At 29.8% G+C, this 26,618-nt stretch overlaps 1 protein-coding gene across 1 annotated transcript in view; it reads left to right on the forward strand.

Moving 5' to 3' along the window:
- The window catches only part of grh (grainy head), a 94,903-nt gene extending 74,727 nt beyond the window's left edge, over window positions 1-20,176 (forward strand). The window contains exons 6-16 of the mRNA XM_011504350.1: window positions 3,338-3,677; window positions 4,167-4,559; window positions 6,519-6,787; window positions 9,810-9,978; window positions 12,837-12,948; window positions 13,915-14,009; window positions 14,096-14,266; window positions 14,543-14,728; window positions 14,924-15,394; window positions 17,872-17,936; window positions 19,570-20,176. Coding sequence (XP_011502652.1) covers window positions 3,338-3,677; window positions 4,167-4,559; window positions 6,519-6,787; window positions 9,810-9,978; window positions 12,837-12,948; window positions 13,915-14,009; window positions 14,096-14,266; window positions 14,543-14,728; window positions 14,924-15,394; window positions 17,872-17,936; window positions 19,570-19,840 — 2,542 coding nt within the window. The 3' untranslated portion in view covers window positions 19,841-20,176. The remainder of the gene's footprint in view (window positions 1-3,337; window positions 3,678-4,166; window positions 4,560-6,518; window positions 6,788-9,809; window positions 9,979-12,836; window positions 12,949-13,914; window positions 14,010-14,095; window positions 14,267-14,542; window positions 14,729-14,923; window positions 15,395-17,871; window positions 17,937-19,569) is intronic.
- Window positions 20,177-26,618: the final 6,442 nt, after the last annotated feature.

Raw genomic sequence — 26,618 nt, forward strand, 5'->3', positions numbered from 1 at the left:
TTTTTTTTTGTTTTTTTTTGTTTTTTTTTTTTTTAATTAGGTGCCTTCCACAAGTAAAGGGACTTTTTACTTTTCCTCCTAAATATTTAACATTAAATAAAGCGCTTGGAATATTTGTTACACAATTGATGACTTTATTTCAACCAGTCGCATGCAGACGCAAATCTTTTTCGATAACTTGAATTAATTACTTTAAAACTTAATACAGCACTTCAATTACGAAAATTTTATTCAGTAGTTGGTTGATAAGTTATGATCATTAATCAAATTTTCGATTATTCCTAAGCACTAAATATTTTGAAAGAACGTATTTCGAGGAAATCATTCACATCCATAAATATGCGAACTATGTCCGTGTTTTCCTGTAACATATAAATATTTTAATTATAATTCGTGTGCAAATTCGAAGCAAACACTTTCATGTCTTGAATATTAATACTAAGATTTATATCACACTAATAGTAGAAACGCAAAATAAAAAAGAAATAAACTTTTATAAGAACTAAATAATTTTCGTTACGTAAGAAGTACTAAAGACAAACCTATGCTCACATTACGTGCTTTAAATTCTAAAAATAAACCAGTGATCAGCCGTAAGCCATTAAGTTATGTACTTATCACATTCGTCATAATTAATATATTCCATGAATATATATATATATTGATAAATTTAAAAAAATTTAAGTATAATTTCATTTTATCATTGAAAAATACAAAAAAATATCTGCTCATAAAAATCTATTTAATAACAATATACCTACACAAATAGTGAAAAATAAAATATAATTGAAAAAATACATTTCCAAGGATATTATATTATGGCAGTATAAGTATAATGATTTTTGTCATGCGTACTGCTTTCGTTCTGAAACAGCAAATTTGAGTGAAAGAAAAACTGTGAAAAAGTGTATACATAAACGTATTCCAATAAATATCTTGAGGTGCGTTGATGGCCTCAATCTCCTCTGTCATTTTTCCTTCGCAACATCCCAGTTAACTTCTGTTCTACAACTTCTTCTCCTCTTTGCATTTTACATTGCTCAATGTTTGTCAAGAAAGGCTCAAATCGTTTCATATATCAGAGGTGTGAGTTTTGACGGATATCTTTTGCTTTATCCATTATCGAATGTGACTGAAAACATTTTACGTCGCTTCATGTTTTATAAGAACAAATAAAAGGAAAAAAATTACATATAATACTCAAATTTTACGATTCACTGAGATGAATAATCACCGTATTATTTTAAAAAAGGGTAAAGTTTTTCTGTATTGCTTCCTTTTTGTTAAAAAAAAAAAACAAAAAAAAACAAACAAACAAAACAAACAAAAAAAACAAAAAAAAAATGAATTAATTGTGCTGTACATTACAAAAGTTTTACTTGAATATTTTATGACGTTTTTCATAATATTTCCTTGCAAATTTATTCATTCTGAAGTGCATTTTTTTTCACATTTTATCAACTTATTTAAGAAAATAAAAATTTAAATATCTATATGAATATGAAAATACATTTCAATTATTTAACTTTCAACCATTGATCAAAATTTCGTAGTGATCGTGTTTAACTAGCCTCCATAATTTGCTTTTGTTTGTATTTTGTTTTTAGTTTTTTTTTCTTTTTGAATCTTAAAAGAAAAATCATAAGGGGTATAAAGATTGTTGGATACCAAAATCCAAATACTTCGCGTATATGCTTCCAAAGTTGTTGATTAGATCCCTTCACCTGTGCTTCTACTGTCAAGAGCAAAAGTATACGGCTCTTCGAGTTTGATACGTCGAATATCAAGACTGTTCTTTTTCAAGCGCTTTTTCATTCAATCGGCTGTCGGCGCGCTTGAAGTAGCTTTCATAAATCGCAGAGCAATAAAATAGTGCCCCCAACTTCTCGACAGTGAAGCTTGCCCCTTTCCTTCTTCGTCGCTCTACTACGCATGTCGTAAAATAGGTGAGCTGTAAGGCAAGCCAAGATGAGAGAAAGAAAAGCATAACGTTTGGTATTATGTGAAGTAGTTAACATGTTATATTTAGCATGATAAAGCATATCCACAATACTGAAACCCTTATAAACTGCCAACGCTCTCCCTCTAGATACTAGCTCATGCACATTCGTACCTACTCCACGGTCAGATGCTTCTATACAATGGGGGAAGCCTCCTTCCTTTTTTACATTCCATTCTAGCCCCACTGGCACTGATACCTGATCTCTTACTTTTGCTCTTGCTCTCTCTCTCTCTCTCTCTGTCTCTCTTTGGCGGATGTTGATGTCGCTGCTACATCATGTCTCGAAGGAGGTTTCGCGTGAGTGCTTTGAGAGTTCACGTATATATGTACAAAACCCAAAACTATAAGCTCTCATGAATTCGGCTTAAGTGAAATAGATCTGCGAGTTATTCTCTCTCTCTCTCTCTCTCTATCTATCTATATCTCTCTCTCTCTCTCTCTCTCTCTCTCTCTCTTACTTACTTACATTTGCGATTTTTATAATGCAATGCTAATCCGCGAGATACGTGACGTTATACGTTATTGGAAGCAGGCGCGTGTGAACAGACGTTGTGTAAAAAACTAACTCTTGCTATATATGTGCATTAACGGACGATGTGTCGATGGTAGAGAAAATAATATATGCTTTTATAATATGCTTTAAAAAATATAAAAACGAATGAATAATAAAATGTTTCAGCTAGACTTTATTAACAAGGCTTCGAAAATATCGAGGGAACGATATTGTATTCATATCATTTTGTTATTCAACTTTCTCATGCACAATTTTAAAGCAAATACTAAAGCTACAAATTACTCACCATATAAATAAGTCGTTAATTATATCAACTAATTTATATTTCAATAATATTCTGATGTTCTTTTTTTTCAATACATTTCTGTAAAATATTATGGTAACATTTTATTAATATTGTGAAATTGTATAATAAAAAAATCTTTGTTAGAAACTTGTATTAGAAATATTTAAAAAATATAAATACTTTTTACGATATTATAATATTTTAATAAAATTATGCATATACGATTATGTAGTACTTATTAGTTAATAATTTAATATAAAAGCAATATAATTCTAAATAAATAAGTAAAATTAATCAATGAAGGCGAGTAGCTTAATCGATCATATGCTAATCAATACCTTCTGAGCAAAAACAAGAAATTATATAGAATCATATGAATTCTATAAATTTTATAAAAAGTTTAGACGTTAATATGAGTAAATCTTTAACTTTATCGTATAACTCTGTATCGATTGATAGCTCTATACGGAAGGATATACAATATAAGTAAAAGAAATATCGCGTCAACGGTGCAGTAATGGAACGGTGGTTTTAGGGGCGTGATGGGCCAGAAGCTGTTGGTGCAGGAAGCTCCAGGCGGTGGTTCGACCGGACGCTTGGAATCCGGTTCCGAAGCTTCGGGCGGAGAACTCCATCACTTTCTTCATCAGTACAATCAACAGTCACATAGCCCAGGACAGAGTCTTCAAGGTGGTTTGCCGCTGCCCCTCAGCCCGCAATCGCAGCAGGCTGCCATTGCAGGCGTAAAACGCGAACCTGAGGATTTAAGTTCCTCAAGGGGGGGTCAGCAGTCTAACAAGCGGCACAAGCAGAATCAACAACCTGACAGTCCAACGCCACCTGGTATCTATCACCATCACCAACATCAGCTCCAGGTGACTCATCTATTATACTGTTAGCCTCTTTCTATTTTTCTCTACTTGTCTTCGCACTTTTATACTCCACTTGCATATCAAAACTTATGCGTAATTACGATCACTTAGCTTCCCTATAAATTTTCTATTTCCAGCATTCATCGAGTCTTCTATAAATGTATGCGTTACTGATTATTTAAATTTTCCCAGACATTCTGAGAAATTAAAAATTAAAAATCTTATTCACACAATGAGAGCAACTGCATTTATAATTACTTTAAATTACTATACTCCTGTAGCCGCCTTGTTTCCATTACTAACTTTGATGACTATTTGAATTTGCAAACTTAATTTTATGCAACGTTCGATTGTTTAACAAGCATACAAACATCATTTTACGACGAAATTAGTTAAAAGTTGAAAGAATCTAAAGGCTTCAACGCCTGTAAGATAATATTATTTCTTGAAAATTTTACCATATTAAGCAAGAATGCTTTGATTGACTTGCAGTACGGAAGTCCATATGATCCTTATGGGTCGTGCAGCCCTCGACTGCAAACAAGTTATACGTCAGCCTCGTCGAACAATGGCACTGGTGGCAACGGCTCCAACGGCTCCAATGGCTCGACTGGTCTGCATCCGGAAGCCGGAGCCGTTTACGTAACTGGTGATGCACTGCCACCTCTTGTATCAACTGGTTCGACATCTCTTCCAACCTCCACGGCCTCCTACACGAGGTACGAAGTGGTGCCCAGTTCGTATGCAACCACCCACGCTATCCGCTCGTCTTCGAGCAGCAGCAGCAAAGTACTGACAGTTGACCTGCCCAGTCCGGACTCGGGCATAGGAGCTGATGCAGTCACGCCTAGACAAGATCATCACCAAACGACGGCACTCCATCAGGTTTGCTTCTTCTCTTCCGCCTCTTATTTCTCTTCTTATTTTTTTATATTTTTATGTGTATCATCGTTTTTTTTTCTTGAATTTGAACGTATTTTGGCACTATAATAATGTATTCTCGAAATCAGATGTCGATACGTCAATTCGATTAATCAACGAGTCTACAAGTTTTACATTTAGATATGTAAATAGTTTCGAGCTACAATTTATCATACTTTATATTGTGCATCTTCACTTATGAATAATAAATAGTTATCGATATAGTTCTTCGATCAGCCCTTTACACATAATATTCAGTCTTAGTGTAATTAAGTATAGTTTAAGGTTTATTTTTAATTATTATACTTATAAATGTTCACATTCCAATTTAGTCCAATGAATGATTATTGAGATTCACGTTAACGTTTAATAATGAATTGCTTAATTTTCAGTATTACATTTTTTGTCCGAAATTTATCAAAAATTATGATAAAATCATCTAAAATTCAGAGTAATTAATAACTCTCAATTAAAAAAATCAATTAGAAACCTAAAATATTCTTTTTAAATAATTAATAACTGTTTTATATAACTGTGCTAATAAGAAAATGAAAAATATTATTAAAATCTATTTTTCATCACATTAAGTAAATTTATTTGTCGAAATGTATAAATAAATTATAATAACATTATATATATATAAATTTAAGATAGTTTCATAAATTTTTGATATTGATGATATGATATAAATTTTTTCAGAATCAAAAGAGTAAATAAAAACAAATACATAGAAAAATACATAGATGTTATAGACAAATAAATATAAAAAGATTGCTAAGATTTAATGTCGAATAATTGAAAAGCATATTGCATTCCTAATTATAGGAATATGTCTAACACCATTTACGCGTATTGTTCTTGTATTTATAGAACTAAAATAATATTACTCGAGTCACACTTTCACGTAGTTGCGCCAAGTTACATCTAAAAGTAATCTTTTACGGGAACAGGTTAATGCAGGAAAATCGAGATGTCTATGCCATATTAGCTGCTCGGCTTGAGTGGGAGAGGCAGCGCGAGTAGCCGCTATGGTAGCAACAACGGCAGCAACAACGACAGCAACGACAGTAGTAACGACAGTCGCGGGAGAAAGTCAAATCTTGCGCGAGAATATACACGTAAAGGCACATTAGCAGGAATTTCTTCGCGACCTATCGATCTCCATCGCCGCGCAGATACGAGCGCGATAAGAGCAACGCGCGTCACAGCTTAAGAAATTGAGAGAGAACGTTAAAGTCTTTCATGCTAGCACTATCAGAAAATTTTGCATGAGGAAATGTGTAATATCTATGGCGATCCAATTTTCCAATCATTCGTACATTATTTCTATTTATTAGTTTTATTTTTCGATTTATTTTTAGTCGAAAGTATACGAGGCATAGGAAATAAATTTATTGGCAATTATGAAATATAAATAATCGTTTGTAGGTGAGCATCTCATCATTAAAAAAATCATTGCCTTTAATGCACAATCGATTCTTTATATTACATTTTTAGTTTTTAATGTAATAATAATACTGCCTGAATTTTCACGTGTAGAAAGAGAGAGAGAGAGAGAGAGAGAGAGAGAGAGAGAGAATATATACAAGCTAATATTTTCATTAATTTTGGTATTTGCAGAAATGATAATTGAACTCTTTTAAAATAAAATACTTTGGAAAACATTTTGCAAGGAACGCGACCATAATTAATTGATAATGGCATGTACATCATACTTTTCAAGCATTCAAAGTATTTCAAATTCGTACTTTCGAAGCTACTAAATGTAAAGAGCTGATTTTATTACTCCCATTAAATAAATTATGTACTCGAATGACTACCTGAATGATTATCTTAAGTGCCAATACATATTATTTAATATAGAATAATAGAGCGAGTAATTTGAGTTCAATAATGAATGGGATTATATTGTATGACCCACAGTCGTCCTTCGATTATACGGAATTATGTTCGGGTGGAGCGGGATCAGGCACTGCTGTCGTCCTCGAGAGTGGAGCTGTTATTCATCATCAACCACTTCAGCTGCAGCTCCAACAAGGCCATGCACCCGCAGCTCAAATACAACGAGACGGTAGCGGCCTCGTCACCACGGGCGCCACAACCCCAAACTCTAACCCTAATCCGCCGAGATCCCGACCCTGGCACGACTTTGGCCGACAAAACGATGCCGATAAAATTCAGATTCCAAAACTGTAAGTATTTTCTCATTTTTCTTTTATACATTCTTATACCTCCTATTACTTATTCCATTTTTCTCTCGTTTATTATTTTTTTATATTATATATTTCTCCTATTATTCTTACTCTCTTACATTCGTATACTTCTTATTCGCCTCTCCTAATGTGTTTGATGAATAAAATTATAAATATCTCGAATATTATACTTTTTCCCATCAAGTTAACTAGACGCATCGGTGCATAATTTTAATAATATAACAAAAAGTTAATAATAATAGAAGATAAATGTATCTATATCATTTAGTGGCTAAATGAATAAATAGTCGATAGGAATGAATTTTGATTAAATAATATAGACATTTTTTCATACAAAATATGTTAGAAAAAAAATGGTTATTTACTTACAAATAATTTGATTTCTTTGTTTTAATTATCGATAGTCTCTATAATTCATTGATTTAGTAATTAATTTTAGTCATTATAAATGAGTAAACGCTAGCAATAGAAGATAATAAATTCAATGAGGCAAAATAAGATAAAATTAGAAGTATATTAATTAAAAGAAAATTTGTCCAGAAGCCGCGGCGATAAATTTTAATAATAACAATAAAGTTTATCAAAACTAAAGAAATAAAAAAGAATGTATTGATGACGAAAAATGTAGCTATGGCCCTATGAACGTACATAAATTACAAATAAAAAAAAAATTGATTACCATTCCGTCTAAATAGTATTATTTAGAAATAAAGAAAATATTTATTAATCTATGCTCATAATTATTATGTAATAAATACAAACTTATATGTGATTTTTCACAATACCTGATTTTTCAATATTCTACTCAAATATTATTTTTATTAAATTGTGCAAGTTTTGATGTAAAAATGTTCAAATAATGTAATGTTTACAATCTTATTCATAACAATTGATTATTCTTTTTCTCCTTATTTTTAATTAAATTTATAATAATTATTATTATCAGTATCATTATTAGTAATAGCAATAGTAATATAAGACATTTATTTATTGTTAATAATATCTAACTTATATATATTGTAAGCGCTTGTAGAAAATTTGATTTTTTTTTCTTTTTTTACGTATATGAGTTTTAAAAGTAGAATTAACTAGATCGTTTCTTATAAAGTATATAATTACGCAAATGAGGGTTAGCGAAGTTATTTAAAACTTTAGAATATCTACAATATTAAGTAAAAGCGCAAACTAAACTTTCTATAATCTCCATTAGAGTCGGAAAAGGCAAAAATTTTACGATCTAATATTCTTGACTTAATCCGTAGAATTCCATAAAAATGTAAACGTAGAGGAAACAATCTAAAGCAGTATGCATAATCGTACTAGAAGCCATGCAAAGACCGAGGGTAAATGGAGAATAGCGAAAAAGAAAGAGAAAAAAAATGAAAGCCGGCGGACGCCGTATCAGGCACGAAATCGCAAATTCAATTTTTAATGTATCGCGATCAGACATCTCGTTCATAATCTGCGTTTGGACTCGGTGCTCAAGAGAACTTTTCACCATTCGCTTGCGGGAACACAAAAATGAAAAACGTGAACGCAATTTCGATTAAGCTCGACACGGTTTTATTCTCGCGAGAAACGTACAACTCGCGCGACACGTGAAATCGCGAAACGCTGCGTGCCTATCTTATATACACACATTTTCGTTTCTTATATACTCACTCGACAATCTGCATGGATATGTGTAAGTCCATTTGCATACAAGTCAGTTCATGTGTGCGCGTAGAAGTGTTATAATAATAAGTTGAAATAGGTAGGCGGCGCAAACGCAAGCATGAGCGCACAGGACGTTCACCCGCGACTTTAACTACTATATAGTTATCCTTGTGCCGTGTTTTCTCTCTCTTTTTTTCGCATATGCATAAGCCTGTCCGTAGTCATCTTTTAAAAAAAATCGCCTTCACTTATTCATTGTTCTTATTGATCGTTCTTAAAGAATGCGACGGAAATTTGTTAAACTATCTATAACCATCAAGATGTTTGTGTACGCCTGCACACACGCTCGCGCGCGCGCGCATAAGATTATAATTTATGTATAGAGTATAATATTTTATATAGTATAAAATATTATCTTCATATTTTTAATACGTACATTTAAAAACTACTTTAACTGCAAAATATGGCTTTTTTGTTTATGTATCTAAAGGCGTCGTATTAGATTTGTTACGCTTAAAATACTATCGGTTGGATAGGTGGAAAAATATAAGTAAAGTACTTAATGTTAACGATAGCCTGATAAAGACATTCACTTCCTTTGGATAAAAAAAAAACGTTAATTTGTCTTTTTGTTTTTGTGAGACCTTCAGATAAATGAATTTCCTGAGATAAATGCTTTGGAATATCGATTAAACAACTTGATTAACAAGCAAATATCATCTTTCACATTTGAAAGTAGAATATAATAAATAATCTTTTCTTAACCTTAGTCTTAAATATATACTAGAAATTTATTTAAAAATAATAATAGAATTGAGAAACATTAGGTATTAATAAGGTATTTAATAAATATAATAAAATAGTAAATATATTCTAGCTAACGATATATTTTTATTAAACTATAAAGTAAACAAAACTTGCCAAGTATACATTATAGATTGTAAAATCATATCTGATAATAAAGACATAGTAAAATTTTTAATTAAGTATCATCTGTTTTAATCTATATCAATCTTACTGTCGCGAATAAAACATAAACTCGTGTCGCTGAAAAGAGTTGGAAAAAGTCATAGCTGCAAAAAGTGCATGAAAATGGAATGACAAGCGCCGCTAAGGTAAATGACAATTGTCAATGAGGTCTGAAAAAAGTAGCCCTGACAGTTACGAACTTTCCTTTCAAGTTTTTCAATGGCACGCCCAGTAGTGCTCCTCTCTAACGATTCCTCCATCAATCGATTTCTCAATCGACAAAAATGTGCGTACCAAATCCTCTTGGGATCTTGCGAAAGTCATTAATGATCTTTGTCCTTATTCGTTTGCATCTCTTTTCTTGATGTGCCTCCAGCTATTCGGCTTACGGCTTCAAATATCACTTGGAGTCACCCATCAGCACCTCACAACGCCGCGAGGATGACAGGATAACCTACATTAACAAGGGCCAGTTCTATGGCATTACACTGGACTACGTACCGGATCCGGATAAACCTCTCCTAAAATCAGGACAAACCGTCAAGGTAAAAAGAATAATCCCCTCCAGCGAGAAAGCGACATTCGCTTTTTGTCCTCGTCTATGTATTCGCATATTGCGTTCGAATCAACTTTTATCTGGACCCAGTATTCTTTAAAATCCAATCCTATTCGTAAATATATCGTTTACATTCCTAACAAGTGTCTAATGATTTAATAAAAAAACAATATCCACTTATCAAAATAATTGTTGAATTGAATGTAATAGATTAGCTTACAATGAGTTTTTATTTAAGCAATATTTTTTGGCATTAGCCCGCCTATAATTAAATTCGTACATCATTGAGCAATAAAAAATTACTTTTACGTGAGTTACTTTACCTTAACGCATTCCTGTATGTTATTAATTCATTTTAGAGCAGACACTGATACGTATTAAAAAAAAAAAAGGAATTTCGATTAATCGGGAAGATAGTCCAATATATGCATGAGATTAAAGTTTAACTAATTACCGAACATAATTTTATTTTAAAAAATTTTAGTATTTTAATATTGTTGTAAAAGTGAGGAATTTTTTTTTAATAAAACTTGATAGAATTTATTCTCAATTTGCAAAATGTTCAAAATGTTCAAATTATTTTGAAAATTAGTTACTACGCGTACTTGTGGTAACAATTATTCATAAGATCTTAATGGCAGGCGCCATCGCAAAATTATAAAAGTATAAAATTATACAAAGTATAAAAGTAAGAAATCATATCATTATTCTTTATTTAACCTGAGTTTTGTTTTTGTTTTTTGTTTATATATATATATATATATATATATATATATATATATATATATATATATATATATATATATAGAGAGAGAGAGAGAGAGAGAGAGAGAGAGAGAGAGAGAGAGAGAGTAATGTGATATTAGGTAAATATAGAGAATGAAATATTAAAATATATGCTCTCGTGTCGTATTATTTAGGAATCGAGAAAGAAAAGTACGATACTCGTTTTCATAAAGACAAAAACATAGAAACAGATTTCTCCAATCATACATGGACGAGTACAGTGTAACTCTCACGGCTTTAACAATTCAAATGGTCCCGCCTTTTTGTGGCACATAGCAGCTAGAAATTTAATGCGTATGTAAGATTGGTTGCACGAGAAAAGAACATAGGTGTTTTCATCGCTGTTCGAACGGGGCACGAAGGGGGAGAGAAAAAGGCACGGAATGAGGTCGTTTGTTCTCGCGACTCACGAGCAACTTTAATTGGCGGCTAAATACCGCACCGTTAGCAATTTCCATTGCGATAAAGCTTGGGTGCGACATTTTTCCCCGATTACGAGTTTGAGCAGTTTTCTTTCCAAGTCCCACCACTCTGATTTGCTCCCGCATGCTACCAAAGCTACATTATATCAACTCGGAAGAAGGGAGCGCTAGATTGACCGGATGTTTACGAAGTTTCACTACACTCGCACGCCCCTTTATGACAACAGATTTTTAAAGACTCGCGTTTTCTTATGTTTTTAATTATTCTATTATTACTGTTTTTTTTATTGTCCGATTTCAATGTTAATGCTATTATTACTTTATCGTTCGAATATGTTAATCGATGCATTTTCCGCTCATCGCTTAATGTGAAAATTACTGATAATATAGCATCAGCATGCGCTATGTGATATATATCTTAAAATTTGAAAGTCTTTGGAAGATTTTATTACGCGTAAAGTCTAACGATATCTACCCTTACTATCTCATCTTATATATAATATCATTTTTCTCTAATAATTGCACTTACGTAGTTTAAATTTCAATGCAACCTATGTTTTTTCGATGATTTTGTAAATAATCTTGAATCGCGTATTTTCCTACTCGAGCGATCAGTTGAAAACTTATAATACACTGTCGAAGCTGATAAATACGTTGATACTCGATTATTCAATTAAATTTTCCGTGTCATCCGCTTTATCAGCGTTGGGCGTTCAATCAAGCGACACAGTCGAAGACACAAGGAATCGAGTCGTTTGCCGTCCGCAGAAATATCCGGGAAACGACGCCGATGGATCGGATTGTTCAATAGACTAAAAAAACGAAGAAGAAAAAAGAAAAGAAAAGGAGAAAATAAATGAAAAGAGGAAGAAAGAAAGAAAGACAAAAAATCGATACCAGTAGTCTATCGGCACTCGCATACTCAATAGCCTCGGGTGCGGCATAGTGCGACGGTTACACGATACTCAGGGATCTCTCGAGCAAGCGAGCGACGGTCGAGAGAACGGTCGAGGCAAGGAAAGATGTCACCGCGACGGCGAACGTTGCGACTCTTGTCTCGCGATAGTGCCTCAACGCCATGCGTGCGAAATATTCGCTTTGCACTTTTTTTTCTTTTATCGTTTCTTTTTTTTTCCATTGGATCGGCTTTGAAGAAAACAAGACCAAGTTTCTTAATACCTTCCTTTTACCTCTGCTTAATCTGCGAACGTTCGCCTCCCTTTTTGCGCTATTTCATATTGAGTTAAAATTGAAGTCGGCCAGGCGGCTTTATCATCCATTGCCGTTTCATAAATAGTACCTGCATGTACGCAATAAGAGCATCATTAAGATTACGGTGATTCAGACCAAATGCCTCGCAAATAATGCGAGGCATTTATAATGCAGGAAATAACACGTGACACTCTTTATTTGAGTCGTTCATTGATAAGTAAAGTGAGGATTTAAACGAGCCCTGACCGATGGTTCACGGCCAAAAGCAACGACGAACTTAGTCGTTTAAGATGTCGCATAAAATTATGAAAATAAAATCTATGAAGGGACCGGCTTGCGATCGGCGACTAGCTCAGGCCGAATTGAAATAATCTCTCGGTATCGTTCGTTAGACAGGCAGTAAAACAAATTTTGCTTTCCATCTCAGAGCGTGGTTATGTTGATGTTCCGTGAGGAGAAGAGCCCGGAAGACGAGATCAAGGCGTGGCAGTTCTGGCACGGCAGGCAACATTCTGTGAAGCAACGTATTCTTGACGCAGGTAAGAAAGAGATAAAATACGCTAGACCATCTATGGGACGTTATATATGTAACTCGATGAATGTATAATTCGCGGATAAAAAGTGGGGGTAACTACTCGCGACTGTTATACTAAGGCAAATACATTGTGAGCCATACATAATGAACGTCTTATTAATCTTAAATACTCTTTTACTCGTTTGCTTAAGCATTCGTGATCTGCCATGGAGGTGGACGTACCTTAAATGGGTAAGAAGGGATAATTTAGTTATTATTAGATTATATTATATGTCATTATTGGCTTTGCTTATCAAGATTATTTATTAATTCAGAAATGCTTTTTAATTGTGATTTTATTTAAAATTTTTTTAATTTTATTTAAATTACCACGGCATTTCCTGACTTTATTTTCATCCATCCTTAAAAACACAATTAGTATAAGGATATTTTCTTTGCCTCCCGATCATGATAAAAGAACGTCAATTAAAAACTTCATATTGGAATATTATTTGAATTTTTATTTTTAACCGCAAAAATTAAGTTTTTTTCTTCATCTTCTTCATTCTCTTCCTTTTTAAGCAAATTACAATTTAATTTTCATCAGTTTTTCATAAATGATTAATTAGAAACTTGTCTGTATAAATAACGGTATTATAATTAATTAAAGTAATTACTTTAATAATTATAATACGTAGATAGAATACCGAGCTTAAGAATAAATACGAAAAATTAACAAATAATATTAAGCTGATAAAATTTCTTTTGAAAAGTCTATGATCAAGAATCATTTTCGGTAAAATGATTACCATTATTATTTTATCGTATACTTGTTCTTTGACGATACTCAAAATTTATCGTATTTATTGCCTATTAGAGAGGCTTTCTCAAATAACTTTCACAATATAAAAGAAATAAATGAATAAATAAAATAGAAATAAATATATAATGTAAGGTATTTAATTTATAATAAATATATTGGACTTCGTAGACACAAAAAACAGCGTAGGCCTTGTGGGTTGCATAGAGGAGGTGGCACACAATGCAATAGCTGTTTATTGGAATCCACTCGAATCGTCGGCCAAGGTAAGAGAAAAAAAAAGCTTTTATTGTTTTACTTAGTCGATAATATGCGATATTTTTTCAATTTACCACGAGATATTTATTTGTAGATAAACGTAGCCGTACAGTGCCTTAGCACAGATTTTTCCAGTCAAAAGGGAGTAAAAGGTTTGCCTCTTCATATACAAGTTGACACATACGAAGAGCCACCACCACATACTCATGCCTACACACCACCATCTCATCGAGGTTACTGTCAAATCAAAGTCTTTTGTGATAAGGTGAGCCATCTTTTCTCTTATACAATTTCAATAAAAATCGAAGGCAATTCAATCTGTACCGATCAAAGTATAATTTAAACGTGAAAATTGGTATATTAATACATAATTTCATACAAAATTTGATCACATAATCATCATATAATTATGTCCACAAATTTCTATCGCATTAGATAAAATAATATCATTAATTTATTTCCTTTATTAATTTTCTTCGGAAAATGGATATTTTTGCATTTGAAATGTATTTTTATATCGTTAAATCATAAACGATTTCAGGGAGCCGAGAGAAAAACACGTGACGAAGAGAGAAGGGCAGCGAAAAGAAAAATGACAGCAACTGGACGCAAAAAGCTAGATGAACTTTATCATTCCGTAACTGAAAGAAGCGAGTTTTATTCGATGGCCGATCTCCATAAGCCGCCTGTACTCTTTTCACCTCCGGCCGAACATGCAATCGATAAGGTGAATGCACCTTATAATAAATTTTCATCACTTTCGAGTTTATAGTTAATTAATGTCAATTGTTGAAAAAATTATTTGGCTATATAGATATAGATATATATATATATATGGTTTTGTCGATACTGTTGACCTACTATAGACGAACGAAGAAACAAGTCATCAACTTAAACTTTAACACCACCGATTTCCTTACAGTTCTCGACGATGGAATTATCAGGATTTTACGGGGGCGGCGGAGGTGGCGGGGGCGGTGGCGAAACTGACAGCTCGTCACTGAGCAATGGCGAGGCCGGCGGTGGACTTAAAGGCAGTGCCGGAGGCAGTCCTTATGCACAACAGCCGGGAACTGGAGCCCGGGCAAGTTTGCCTGCCCTCAAGTTCCACAACCACTTTCCGCCCGATAACCTAAGTGTGATCCACGACAAAAAAGATTCACTGCTAATGCAGGTGCAGGAGCTTCAGGGCTCGGTGCTACAAAATGTACAGCCAAGCCTCGGAGCCGGTCAGCTCGTCACCGGCACTCTAGGCAATAGGCTTCACATGCAGCCCCACATGCGCTCAGCCGATGTGGAGGAGAGGGTGATGCTCTACGTACGGCAAGAGTCCGAGGATGTATACACACCGCTCCATGTAACGCCACCTAGCGTCCAAGGACTCCGCAATGCTGTAAGACATTCTCATTGTAGCTTATTAACTAATCGCTTTTATTTTCAAATCCTCTCAATTTTAACATCGCCTTCATTTAAAGAATTTTTTTATAGTCGGCTTTGCTCACTTTTTATCGACATTCTTGCACCGAACATTTTAAAGACTTTCACTTGAGACCAACCAAATTACTAATACCTTAAAATTTTCGACATTATCGTTCACTTTTTGTGCTTATCGATACACTCGACATTCCTCCAAACACCATACCTTCCTCGGTTCTTCATTAATATTTTAATCATTATATTAAACATCTATAATTACAAAACTCACAAATACATCACTATAATAATCATTATCGTCATTATTATTATTTTTATATTTATCATCATCATAATTGTCGTCGTCGTCGTCGTCGTCCTCTTACTTCTCCTCCACCTCCTCATCCCTGCCCTCCTCCTCATTATCATAATAATCATTATCATCATCATCATCATCATCATCATCATCATCATCATCATCGTCATAATCATAGTCATTGTTATCATCATTATTACCATTATTATTATTTTAATTACTAGTAATATAAAGTATAAAACCGAGAGCCTCTCTTTCTACGATGGCTATATCTGAATTTTATAAGGCAGCCTGTGAACGCTGAAATATCTTTTCAAATATCTCTTCTTGAAAGACGCGAATCTTTTTTTTTTTTTAAATTTTCATATATTTTCAATTTCTATTATATATAATGTATTCAATTGGCACATCAATTTCCTTACGTTATGACCCGATCATATCTTCAGATGAATGAATTGTATGCAAGTACTGAATTATAAAATAAAAATAATATTTATAGACAAAGAAATGAAATAAAAAATTATTTACCATAATTAAATTCATTGCTTATATATTGAATATATCGATCAATTTAATATCAGTGTATTCATTTTTAATATTCTCTTATTGAATATGTATATACAATTATATGTTCTTTCGAGATGTTTTGAGGAATAATTAATCATACAACAATTTGGACTAAGGTAATTTAAAAGATAATTTAAAAGATAATAAAAGATATTCTTTAAAACTTAATACAATACTTTTACTAATTATCAAGTCGTCTATTCTTTTCTATTATTTTTTCTTTTCTTCGGATACAATTATACACCGTTTTCATATACAATTTATAATCCATAAGCATTATAAAAATAAATTTCATAATTTCAATTATGTTTCATTCATACACTCAGTATACATATCAATTGATTAAATAAAGTAATAAATTCAACTATATTTTTTTAATAAAATGCTTACAACGAAAAAATAAAAAATGATAAAATACATGTTTTCTTTCACTCGCCCAAATATTTGTAATTTTTAATAACAATAATACATTGCGTCTAGTATGACATTTAAACAGTTACGTATTTTCACTAAACTTATGTAATTTTAAGCTAAAGCACTACTTCTAAGGATTTTCAACAATATACGATAATGATAAGCATACAAAACTTTGCTATATTTAGAAATAGTGCTTCAATTTTATTTGTATTTAAATTTTCTTTTACTTTTGTTAGGTTAAAAAATGTGGGGCCTCAACTTTTCAATTGAATAGCAGTTTACTTTTACTTTCTTACTTGATATATTCTTTATTTAAGTTTCTGTTTTATCAGAAGAGTCCTATCATTTGAAGGGACGGGTCATCAAAACTTTTATCGATTACTTATACTTTTTAAATTTAATTCAATAATAGCTTGTAAAAAGTCATAAAGGAAACTGCTTAATATACTCTGCACAGGGAACTTCAGGGCCTTATATCGGTGTCTGATGTATTCTTCAGATCTTTCAACGCAGAACATTTAGGTAATTTCCTTTATGATTTATTTACAGATATTGTTTTAATAAATTAACACGAAATATTTCTAACTTTTCATTGGTATTAACATTATGATATCATAGGATTTAAGGATTCTTTTTTTTTTTTAATATACGTGTATAAACAGTTAATAATCCCCTTTGGTTCTCGTAAATTCTCTTTAAAATTAACCAATACATTTTTTTTTAATACGTATTAAATTATTCGGGTTTTTAATAAATTATTTATACTTATATTTATATATTTATACATACTTATATAAATTTATACTTAAAAATTTGTCTAATTATACATTTCTTTACTGATATTATTATTTTATTTGGAGAAGCTTATATTTAACGCCATAGTAAATATGTGTCGCGCAACAGAATCAAACGATTCAAACAAAGTATATAATAATACGTTTCCTCGCTGAATATTCTCTTACATAATATACATTATTTTATCATAATCTGTCATTAATTTAATCATTATAATTTAATTAAACAAATAATAATACGCATGTAATTATCCGCGTAAAATTTATTGACATCACACATATCCTTTAATAAGTCAACTGACAAGGTAAAGAGTACAATAATAATACAAATTCTAATATTTGTTTTTTTTTTCTATTTTACAGATCGAGTCAAAGTACAAAATTGCATCTTCGAGTATTAATAATCTCTATCGCAAAAACACAAAGGGGTAAGTTTCCTAGTGTTTGTAATATCTATTATGCATGTTCACCTAGTTATTTTCAATCTTTATATATACTCATCATGCATCAGATACTTCACGTTGTACTTTATTTATTTCTACAACTTTATATGTATATATATATATATATATATATATATATATATATATATATATTACTGTGAATAATTCTCTATTTCTCCGTTCACTCCCTCCCTCTATCCCACTCACTCTCACTCCGTATCTATCTATCTATCTCTTTTACTTTCTTTTTCAATATATTTTTTTAATTTTATGTTAATAACTTTAATTCATTAATTACTAATTATTATTGTCTTTGTTATTGCTAAACTTCTCTAAATGCTTTTTTATTGTTAATTATTGAATTGATGCTAATGTTTCTATATGCATAGCCGTATAATTCATTTATATAATAATTATTAGTGAATTATTATGAAAACATGAAATTTCTTATTATTATCAATTATATAACAATTTATACAATCATATGTACAACATGCTTCAAGATTTTTTTAATACTGAAAAATTATATATTTTAATAGATTTAGTATTATTCTACTTTTATAAATACTCTTAGATACCATTTAGGTATTCGCTTACTCTATATAATACCTGCATACTCATATTAATAAACAAAAATATATGTTTCTACGTATTTTCAAAGCCTAATATATGGAGTTTAATTATGATGTTGAAGAATGTATAATAATTACAATAAATTTAATATCAAATAGAAATATTTCTTTAAAAATATTTATACCAAAAAAAGAAATAATAATTTAATATTCTCATTTATATTAACTGCATGTTCTAATTGTATGTTCAAATAACTATTATTAAGTTATAACGTACATAAAATAATTATTTAATTTTATTCATAAATATATATCTCTCTAACGTTAGAACCGCATATTCAATACTTCTGCTATTGATAATACATAGATACTTTAATGTATTCATAATTCGTTTATCATTAATTTTTTTACAGTTATAAGGTACTTTGTAGAAGTGAAGATGATTAAAGAATAACATTTTTCTATAATTGGGAATTATTTCGTAGAAGATATAAACAACAACAAAATTATATTTACAGGAATTGCAATTATAATTAATAAAAAGTAATAATAGGAAACGTACGTTAGCACTCAAAATGATTATATTTTGTAAGTTTGGTTTAATAAAGATAAATTAGAATTTAATATCCAATTATTTAATCTATCAAATTTGATTTATCAAGTCAATTATTTATCAAATTCAATTATTTATTAACATAAGTTATATAATTTTCGAAAAACTTTAATCAGAGTTATTGATTTTTACTGTTGAGTTTCATACAGATTATATTTTTATTTAATTATTTAAAGTGTTCGTGTACAAAAAAATTTATAATGCAAGATTGTTGCTTAATACCTATTCAAAATACTTACCGATGCTACTGGTAACTGACTGTTCCACGTTACATTTTATATTATAATTATATTATATTTAGCATTTCTCTCGTAGTAGTTACACGATAGGCTATCATATTTAATTTAAATATTATCTTATAAGATATGTGAATTTGTTATAGAATAGTGTAGTGAATTTATAATATTATCTGTTCGCTTGTTTGGACGACTAGAATTACAGCGAAAATTGACGATGACATGATTCGATACTATGTGGACGAGGACCTCTTCATTCTGGAAGTGTCACACTCGCGGCTATCGGCCGAGCAGCAGCAAGAGCGATCGAATCGAAATGCTGGCGGCTCGCCCTCGGATCCTGCTGACGGTCTTGAGCCAGGATATGACGTTACCCTCATCGAAATGCCTATCAACTCCCAGCAGTCGATGACTTCGGTCTCGCCGCACCAGGCAACCGTTGTGCAGCATCACGTTGCCGCCACGTGAACAGATTTTGCAACGCATTTACATCACAATTTTCATGAGGATTTTGAATTTGTAATTATGTCACTTGGAAAATGACAAATAAGAAACAGATAAAGAAAAAAGATTTAAGATCTTTTAGTGCTCTAGAGTTAATAAAGTGAGATTTGATGAGCACGTCCCATTACGTGCATTAAAAGGACTTCTTTTGGCTGTTTACGTTTTACTTAATACGTGATTGCGAGGAACACTTAGTTGGATTAGTTAAATCGTTTCTGAATTAAAGACTATATGTAATGTAAGAGTACTAGTTGCTGTGTATTTTTAATACTGTAGCTTATTTTCTTATTTCGTAACAAAACAAGCAATTAACTAAAAATACAATAATTTATATAGTTATTCTTTATGTAAGATTAATTAATAGCAGCTAAAATTACTCTAGGTAACATTGATTAATTTTATTATCATTATTTTATTGTAAAAATTATTAAGAAACGATATACTTTTACGAAAGTAATATTATTCCGTTATAAAATGATATCACATTTATAGATGTTTAATACTTTTTCAATCCTTCATTTTCTTAATATTTCATAGTATACCTAGATATACTCGATCTTAGTATAAGATTACGAGCACTTTGTCAAAGTAACGAAAATTTTATTTTATCGATGTAACAAGACTCTGTGACCATCATAATATTTTATTAAGGGTAAAAATAAATATTTCTTTATGTACAACGTTAAATACACCTACCGTACTGTGTATTCTTTGTTTTATTATTATTTTCATATATCAATATTACTATTATTACATTTATTATTACTTCTTTTACTACTACTACTACTACTACTACTACTACTACTACTACTACTACTACTACTACTACTACTACTACTACTACTACTACTACTACTACTACTACTACTACTACTACTACTACTACTACTACTACTACTACTACTACTACTACTACTACTACTACTACTACTACTACTACTACTACTACTACTACTACTACTACTACTACTACTACTACTACTACTACTACTACTACTACTACTACTACTACTACTACTACTACTACTACTACTACTACTACTACTACTACTACTACTACTACTACTACTACTACTACTACTACTACTACTACTACTACTACTACTACTACTACTAATTTTACTATCATTGTCATAAAAAGTGATAGGAGTCATAGTGCTCTTTTATTAATCAAATTATATGATAATATCGAAGCTATCCATTATTTTTCAGTTTCATATTTATTCTTATTAAGCTGCACGTACTACATATATATTGCATACGTGCATTAAGACAATGTAAACTGTGCAGCTAATACGGAATTTATTTTTATTAAATTTACATACAAAATTTAAGTATCTCATATATCAAAGTGCAGGTCTATTGTTACATTATATATGTATACGTATGTTGTATGTATTCTTTAAAGAGAAAAGTTTAACTGCGGTGTTGTGACTTAAACGAAGGTGTAGCGGAATCACCGAAAAAGTAGTATAAATAAGAAATTTATTGTTTGTACGATTATACGCGTGCGCATTTAAATTCCGAGTCTGACTCGAAGTAATTAATATAGATTAAATATATACGTATTCAAAAAGCAAAAATAATATTAATAACAAAAAATATTTTTGAAAAAAGCATAATTTTCCATGTTTGATCGTATAGCGTGCAATTTTTGAAGCGCCGCTTCGAAAATTATTATATATTGTAAAAAATGAAGGCTTTAGCATATTTAAATTTTTAAGATCTTATGAAAAATTGCATCTTATTTCAAATGTATATTCCGTGATTTATCTACATAAGCCTTGCCATAATAGTAAGAGAGGTAAAGAGGTGAATGTGAAAAAACCATAATTATAAAAAATATGAAGTAAATGATTTAATTGATATTTTTAAATAATTAATTTTATTATATAGCACTTATCATTTTTAACAAGACGGAACTTTTCACGTGTAATTGATGTAATCTATTACAACGATACAATTCGTCCGAACGCATATCAAAACAACGATCAAAATACGCTTGTAAAATGCATATTATTCTATTGAGTACTATATTTTGTTACATTTATTATAGTTATTAATATTATAATATTGATTTTATTGATAAAAAAAAGAAAATGAATGTAATGCATATAATGTTGTATTTTGTAGGTAAGGAAAAGAAAAGAGTGCGAAAAATTGGAAAAGAAAATATAGAATAGTAAATGTGAAGAGTGAGCGCAAAGAAAAGAGAGAATGCAAAACAAAAACAAAAAGTGAATAAGATAATTCTCACGCTCGCGAACGTCCATGACATTATTATAAATAATTATATAGACGCGAAAAGCAATTTTTTGGGCCATTTCTCAAAACTCATTTAATTGACAATATTGAAATTCTGGTTTTCATTCTTATTATTAATAATTTTTAAATAAAAATTAAAAAATAATATTCGTGCCACAAGATGACGATATATATGTTTTCTTAGCATCGGTTTTTATACATAAATTTCGTTTTTTTTTTCAACCTCCTGTAAAAGTTGTATTAAAATTTATTTTCGCTCTTAATATACATTATTAATAATTTAAAAACGTAAAATTTATAAATATAGAAAATTAGTTCTTTTGATTTTCATTGCTCTCTCTCTCTCTCTCTCTCTCTCTCTCTCTCTCCACCCACCCACCCCTTCTCTTATCAAAAAAGTATATAAGCATAGAACGACCCCTCAATCATTCCTTTTATTTTCCCTTAGACTTAAAATTTCGTTAGATTGTAAACCTTTACGTAATCTGGATTAGAATTGCATACAGTCCATTGATCGGAAAATTGTGAAAAAGATTTATAAGAAAATTTGTCAAATGTTACGTCGCGACGTCTTGCCATCGTGAGATTGTGCCAGAGGTGATATTATATTATTACGATGTTTATTAAAACAATAAATATTATATTAGTCCGTTTTATAAATTATCAATATATTTTTATTGAATTAAGAATTTCTCCTTCCACCTCCCTTATAAATAATGAATTGTTAATTTATAAATAAAAAGGCATAGACTTTAGATAATTATTTTTAAAAAATAATATATTGATATTGATTTGCGTTAATAAAATTTAATAGAATAAATACTCTTACATTTTATGGGGAATTTAAGTATAAAGCTAATTGCATGTATTGCTAGTGATATTCAAGAAAATTAATCTTTATTTTTAATTTGTATTTTATATTTTTATTTTGATAGATCATAATTAAATACTACTGCGTAATAGTATATAAATACCTAATAATAATTTAAATTGTTTTTTGTTTATTCTTCAAATGCCTAATATTTTTAATACTAATCTTATTATTTATAATTATTTATAACTATTATATATAACATATACCTAGTTGATTTTAATTATCTATTAATATAAACTTTATTATGTGCATAGCATATGGTTTAAAGGTATAACAAAATATTTTTCACAATATAAATATGCTAAATTTATAAATAATTTATTAAAGCAATGACGACATGAAAAATAAAAATATTTATAAGTTCATAGTCCTTAACTAAAGTGTGTGATATAAAAATGTGCTTAATATTAAATTAAATTTTAAGATATTTTTTATTTAAAATTTAATTGAAATCTCTTTTAGATTATAATATATCTATAACTGCACTTTATTTATTCTATTCTACATTTGTTATATTTTTTAAAATAATAAAGATGATTCCAGTTAATTAATTATTTTTGTGCAAATGAACTATGATTAATAATAAGTATAGAGACAATAAATCTTTCTCTTATAATAAGTTCATTTTTATGACTCATCAGTGCTTCTTTATTGAAATTCATACTGCGCATCTTACTATACGTTAAATTCTTTCGATCGAAATTATCCGAAAGATATTTGCTCCAGATTTAAATAAGCAAGTAAATACTTCTAAAATCAATATCTATATTGTTTAATAATTAAGAATATTAACTAATCTGAAGGGCTGTGAGAATAATAATAATAATGATAAAGAATTGTTAAAGCTTATTTAATAGCCATAATTATGATGTAAATATTTTATATTTTAAAGTCGTTCGATATTGAGATTATGATGTAAAATTTTAGTTAATTTTTATTTTTCCCTTTTTTCTTTTAATAAGTTAATGTATAATAAATAATCTTGACAAATTATCTTAAATTGATTACAAATTACGTCACTATTATACATTCGAATTATATTTAATTTTGAAATAATTATTTTTAAAAAACTGGAATAAAATGTTTGAAATTGTCACATAATTGAGACACTATGTATTTTATAGAATGTTTATGGTCACGACAAGTTATGCAGAAATAGCAAAAGTGCGTGACCAATTGAATTGGTGGGAAAAGAGGGAGCAGGTAAGTAAGCCAAAAAAGACTGATCACAATAATGTAAAGCAATGACCTTAACAAGGCCAATGGCCCTAAAGTTCGTACATTAGTTATAAAAGTAAAAATATTTTGACAAATTTCGTAAACAATAATTGAAATAGAGGGTAATAATTTGTAAAATTTGTGTCATTTTTATAATGTCAGCGATATTTATTTGAATATACAAATATAATTTTAATTAGATTATATTATACATTTTAATAACTTGCAGTAATATACACACACATATATATATATATATATATATATATATATAACGTATCTGCACTATCGTAACATATAAAACTCGGATTATCTACAGCAGCTTTACAATAAATAAAATCCCTAATACTAATAATGTTTCATATTTATAATATTCAATATATAATTGTGATTTCATCACGAAGATCAAGAAACAATTTTTTAGACATTGTGTTTATTACTTATTTACTATATAAATATTATCGATAATATCAACCTTAAACAACGCACCATAAAAATGTAAATAATAATAATAATAATTAATATTATATAAACAATAATGGGATTTATTTCTATAAAAAAGGCCTCTAGTTGTGCTAATTGACATTTAAAACTGAAATATAAATAAAATGCTTGATCACTTTTCTATATTACTATTTTCATTTCCGAGCTCTGTCTATTTCTAATAATATTGAATAAGATACTATTTTTTGTAGAAAAAATTAATTTTTGTATCTGTATATAATAAAATAAGAAAATAAACGTCAATCCATATCCACATTTGCATATACAAAATCATGATTTGTTGAAATGCTAATCATCAATATCCTTTTCACAAACTTTTAAATTCGATGATATTTCTATGAAAATATTCAGCGGTATTATTGTTAAAATTGTAAAGCAATAAAAAATTAAAGCATGTTGTTGTACAATTTTGTTGTACGATCTATTTATGATGAACTATATAATTACTTTTTCATTTGTTTGCCTAATAATTAAAATAACAATTCATAATATTTTATTATTCTATTTCAGAAAACCTATAAGAATATATCACAAGTATAAAATGGACAGAACCGAGTAGTTAATTAAAAAATGAAAAACATTGATGAATACCTTGGTAATTTGTATATATTTCTATTCAAATTATAAGTTACTGCACCAAGTAGTCATCGTATTTAACTTGACAGCTATGTCTTACCTCTTCTCGCTCTCTGTCTCTCTGTCTCTCTCTCTCTCTCTCTCTGACTCCCTTTTTCTCTCCTCCTAGCACGCAAATCTTCTGGATAAGTTCAGGGCCATCTCACAACACAGCCTCTGCTGGCATATCCAAGGTCAATCTTTCGCTCGCTATGTTAATGCCCTCTGCCGACGTGCGACTATCACTGTCTCCTAAGAGATTCGCCTCCATACAAAGAAGATAATCATTCGGTAATACAGTAATTACTTCTATGTGCCGCAAATTTTTAAAGAAAAGCTTTATTAAAGCAAAGCTGTATGAATGTGATTGTCTTTGAAAGAATAATTCTGTGTATCAATAGTATTCGTTTCGTTTACAAGCTTCAGTAATTAGCATAATGTGACAAATAATTCAATATTAAAAAAAAAACAAAAGTTTACAGTCTTCATTTAATTACACAATGCATAAATTATTAATCAAAAATAAGCAACGTCATTCAAATATTCAAGCAAAGAATGAATATTCTTTATTTTGTTTATATAATTTTTGTAATATAAGTCATATTGTAATAATATTATAGGCTTTATTGAGTAAGACTTTATAACTGCAAAAAAAAATTTATTAATTAAATTAATTCAATATTACTTTTAATATATATATATATATATATATATATATATATATATTAATTTAGTATAATACATTATTTCTTATCGTGTCGCATAGTTTTAATTGATATGCTTATAATATGCATAACTTAAAAATCTAAATAATAAATATTATTCCTTGGCTTAAAATTCTTTTAAATTTGAAACTATAATTTAGAATGACTAACAAAAAGTCCAAAGAAAAGGAAATTAACATAAAAAAGTTTATGAGTAAGCCACATACGCTACAAAAACAGTGTTCAGTTCAATATAATCCCGTTACTCTTAACAGTCTACTTCATACCCTCAAAGACCTTAAAAGAGTAAAAAATCAATAGTCATAACCATTTTTTTTTAATTTTTATTATGTTATAACAATACGTTTAAACTAATCAACCATTCTATTGTAAAGATTTAATTTAATAGTAATTCAATATCATATAATAATTCAATATATGTAACTTATATAAATAGTAATTTTTACAGCAATATTAAATTGCCATAAGTAAGTTAATTTACTGAAAATCTATATATGTATTGATATTATATATTCTTAATTTATTACTCTGAAAAATATAA

Source organism: Ceratosolen solmsi, unplaced genomic scaffold, assembly GCF_000503995.2.
Source record: "Ceratosolen solmsi marchali unplaced genomic scaffold, CerSol_1.0 scaffold25, whole genome shotgun sequence".
Lineage (NCBI taxonomy): Eukaryota > Metazoa > Arthropoda > Insecta > Hymenoptera > Agaonidae > Ceratosolen > Ceratosolen solmsi.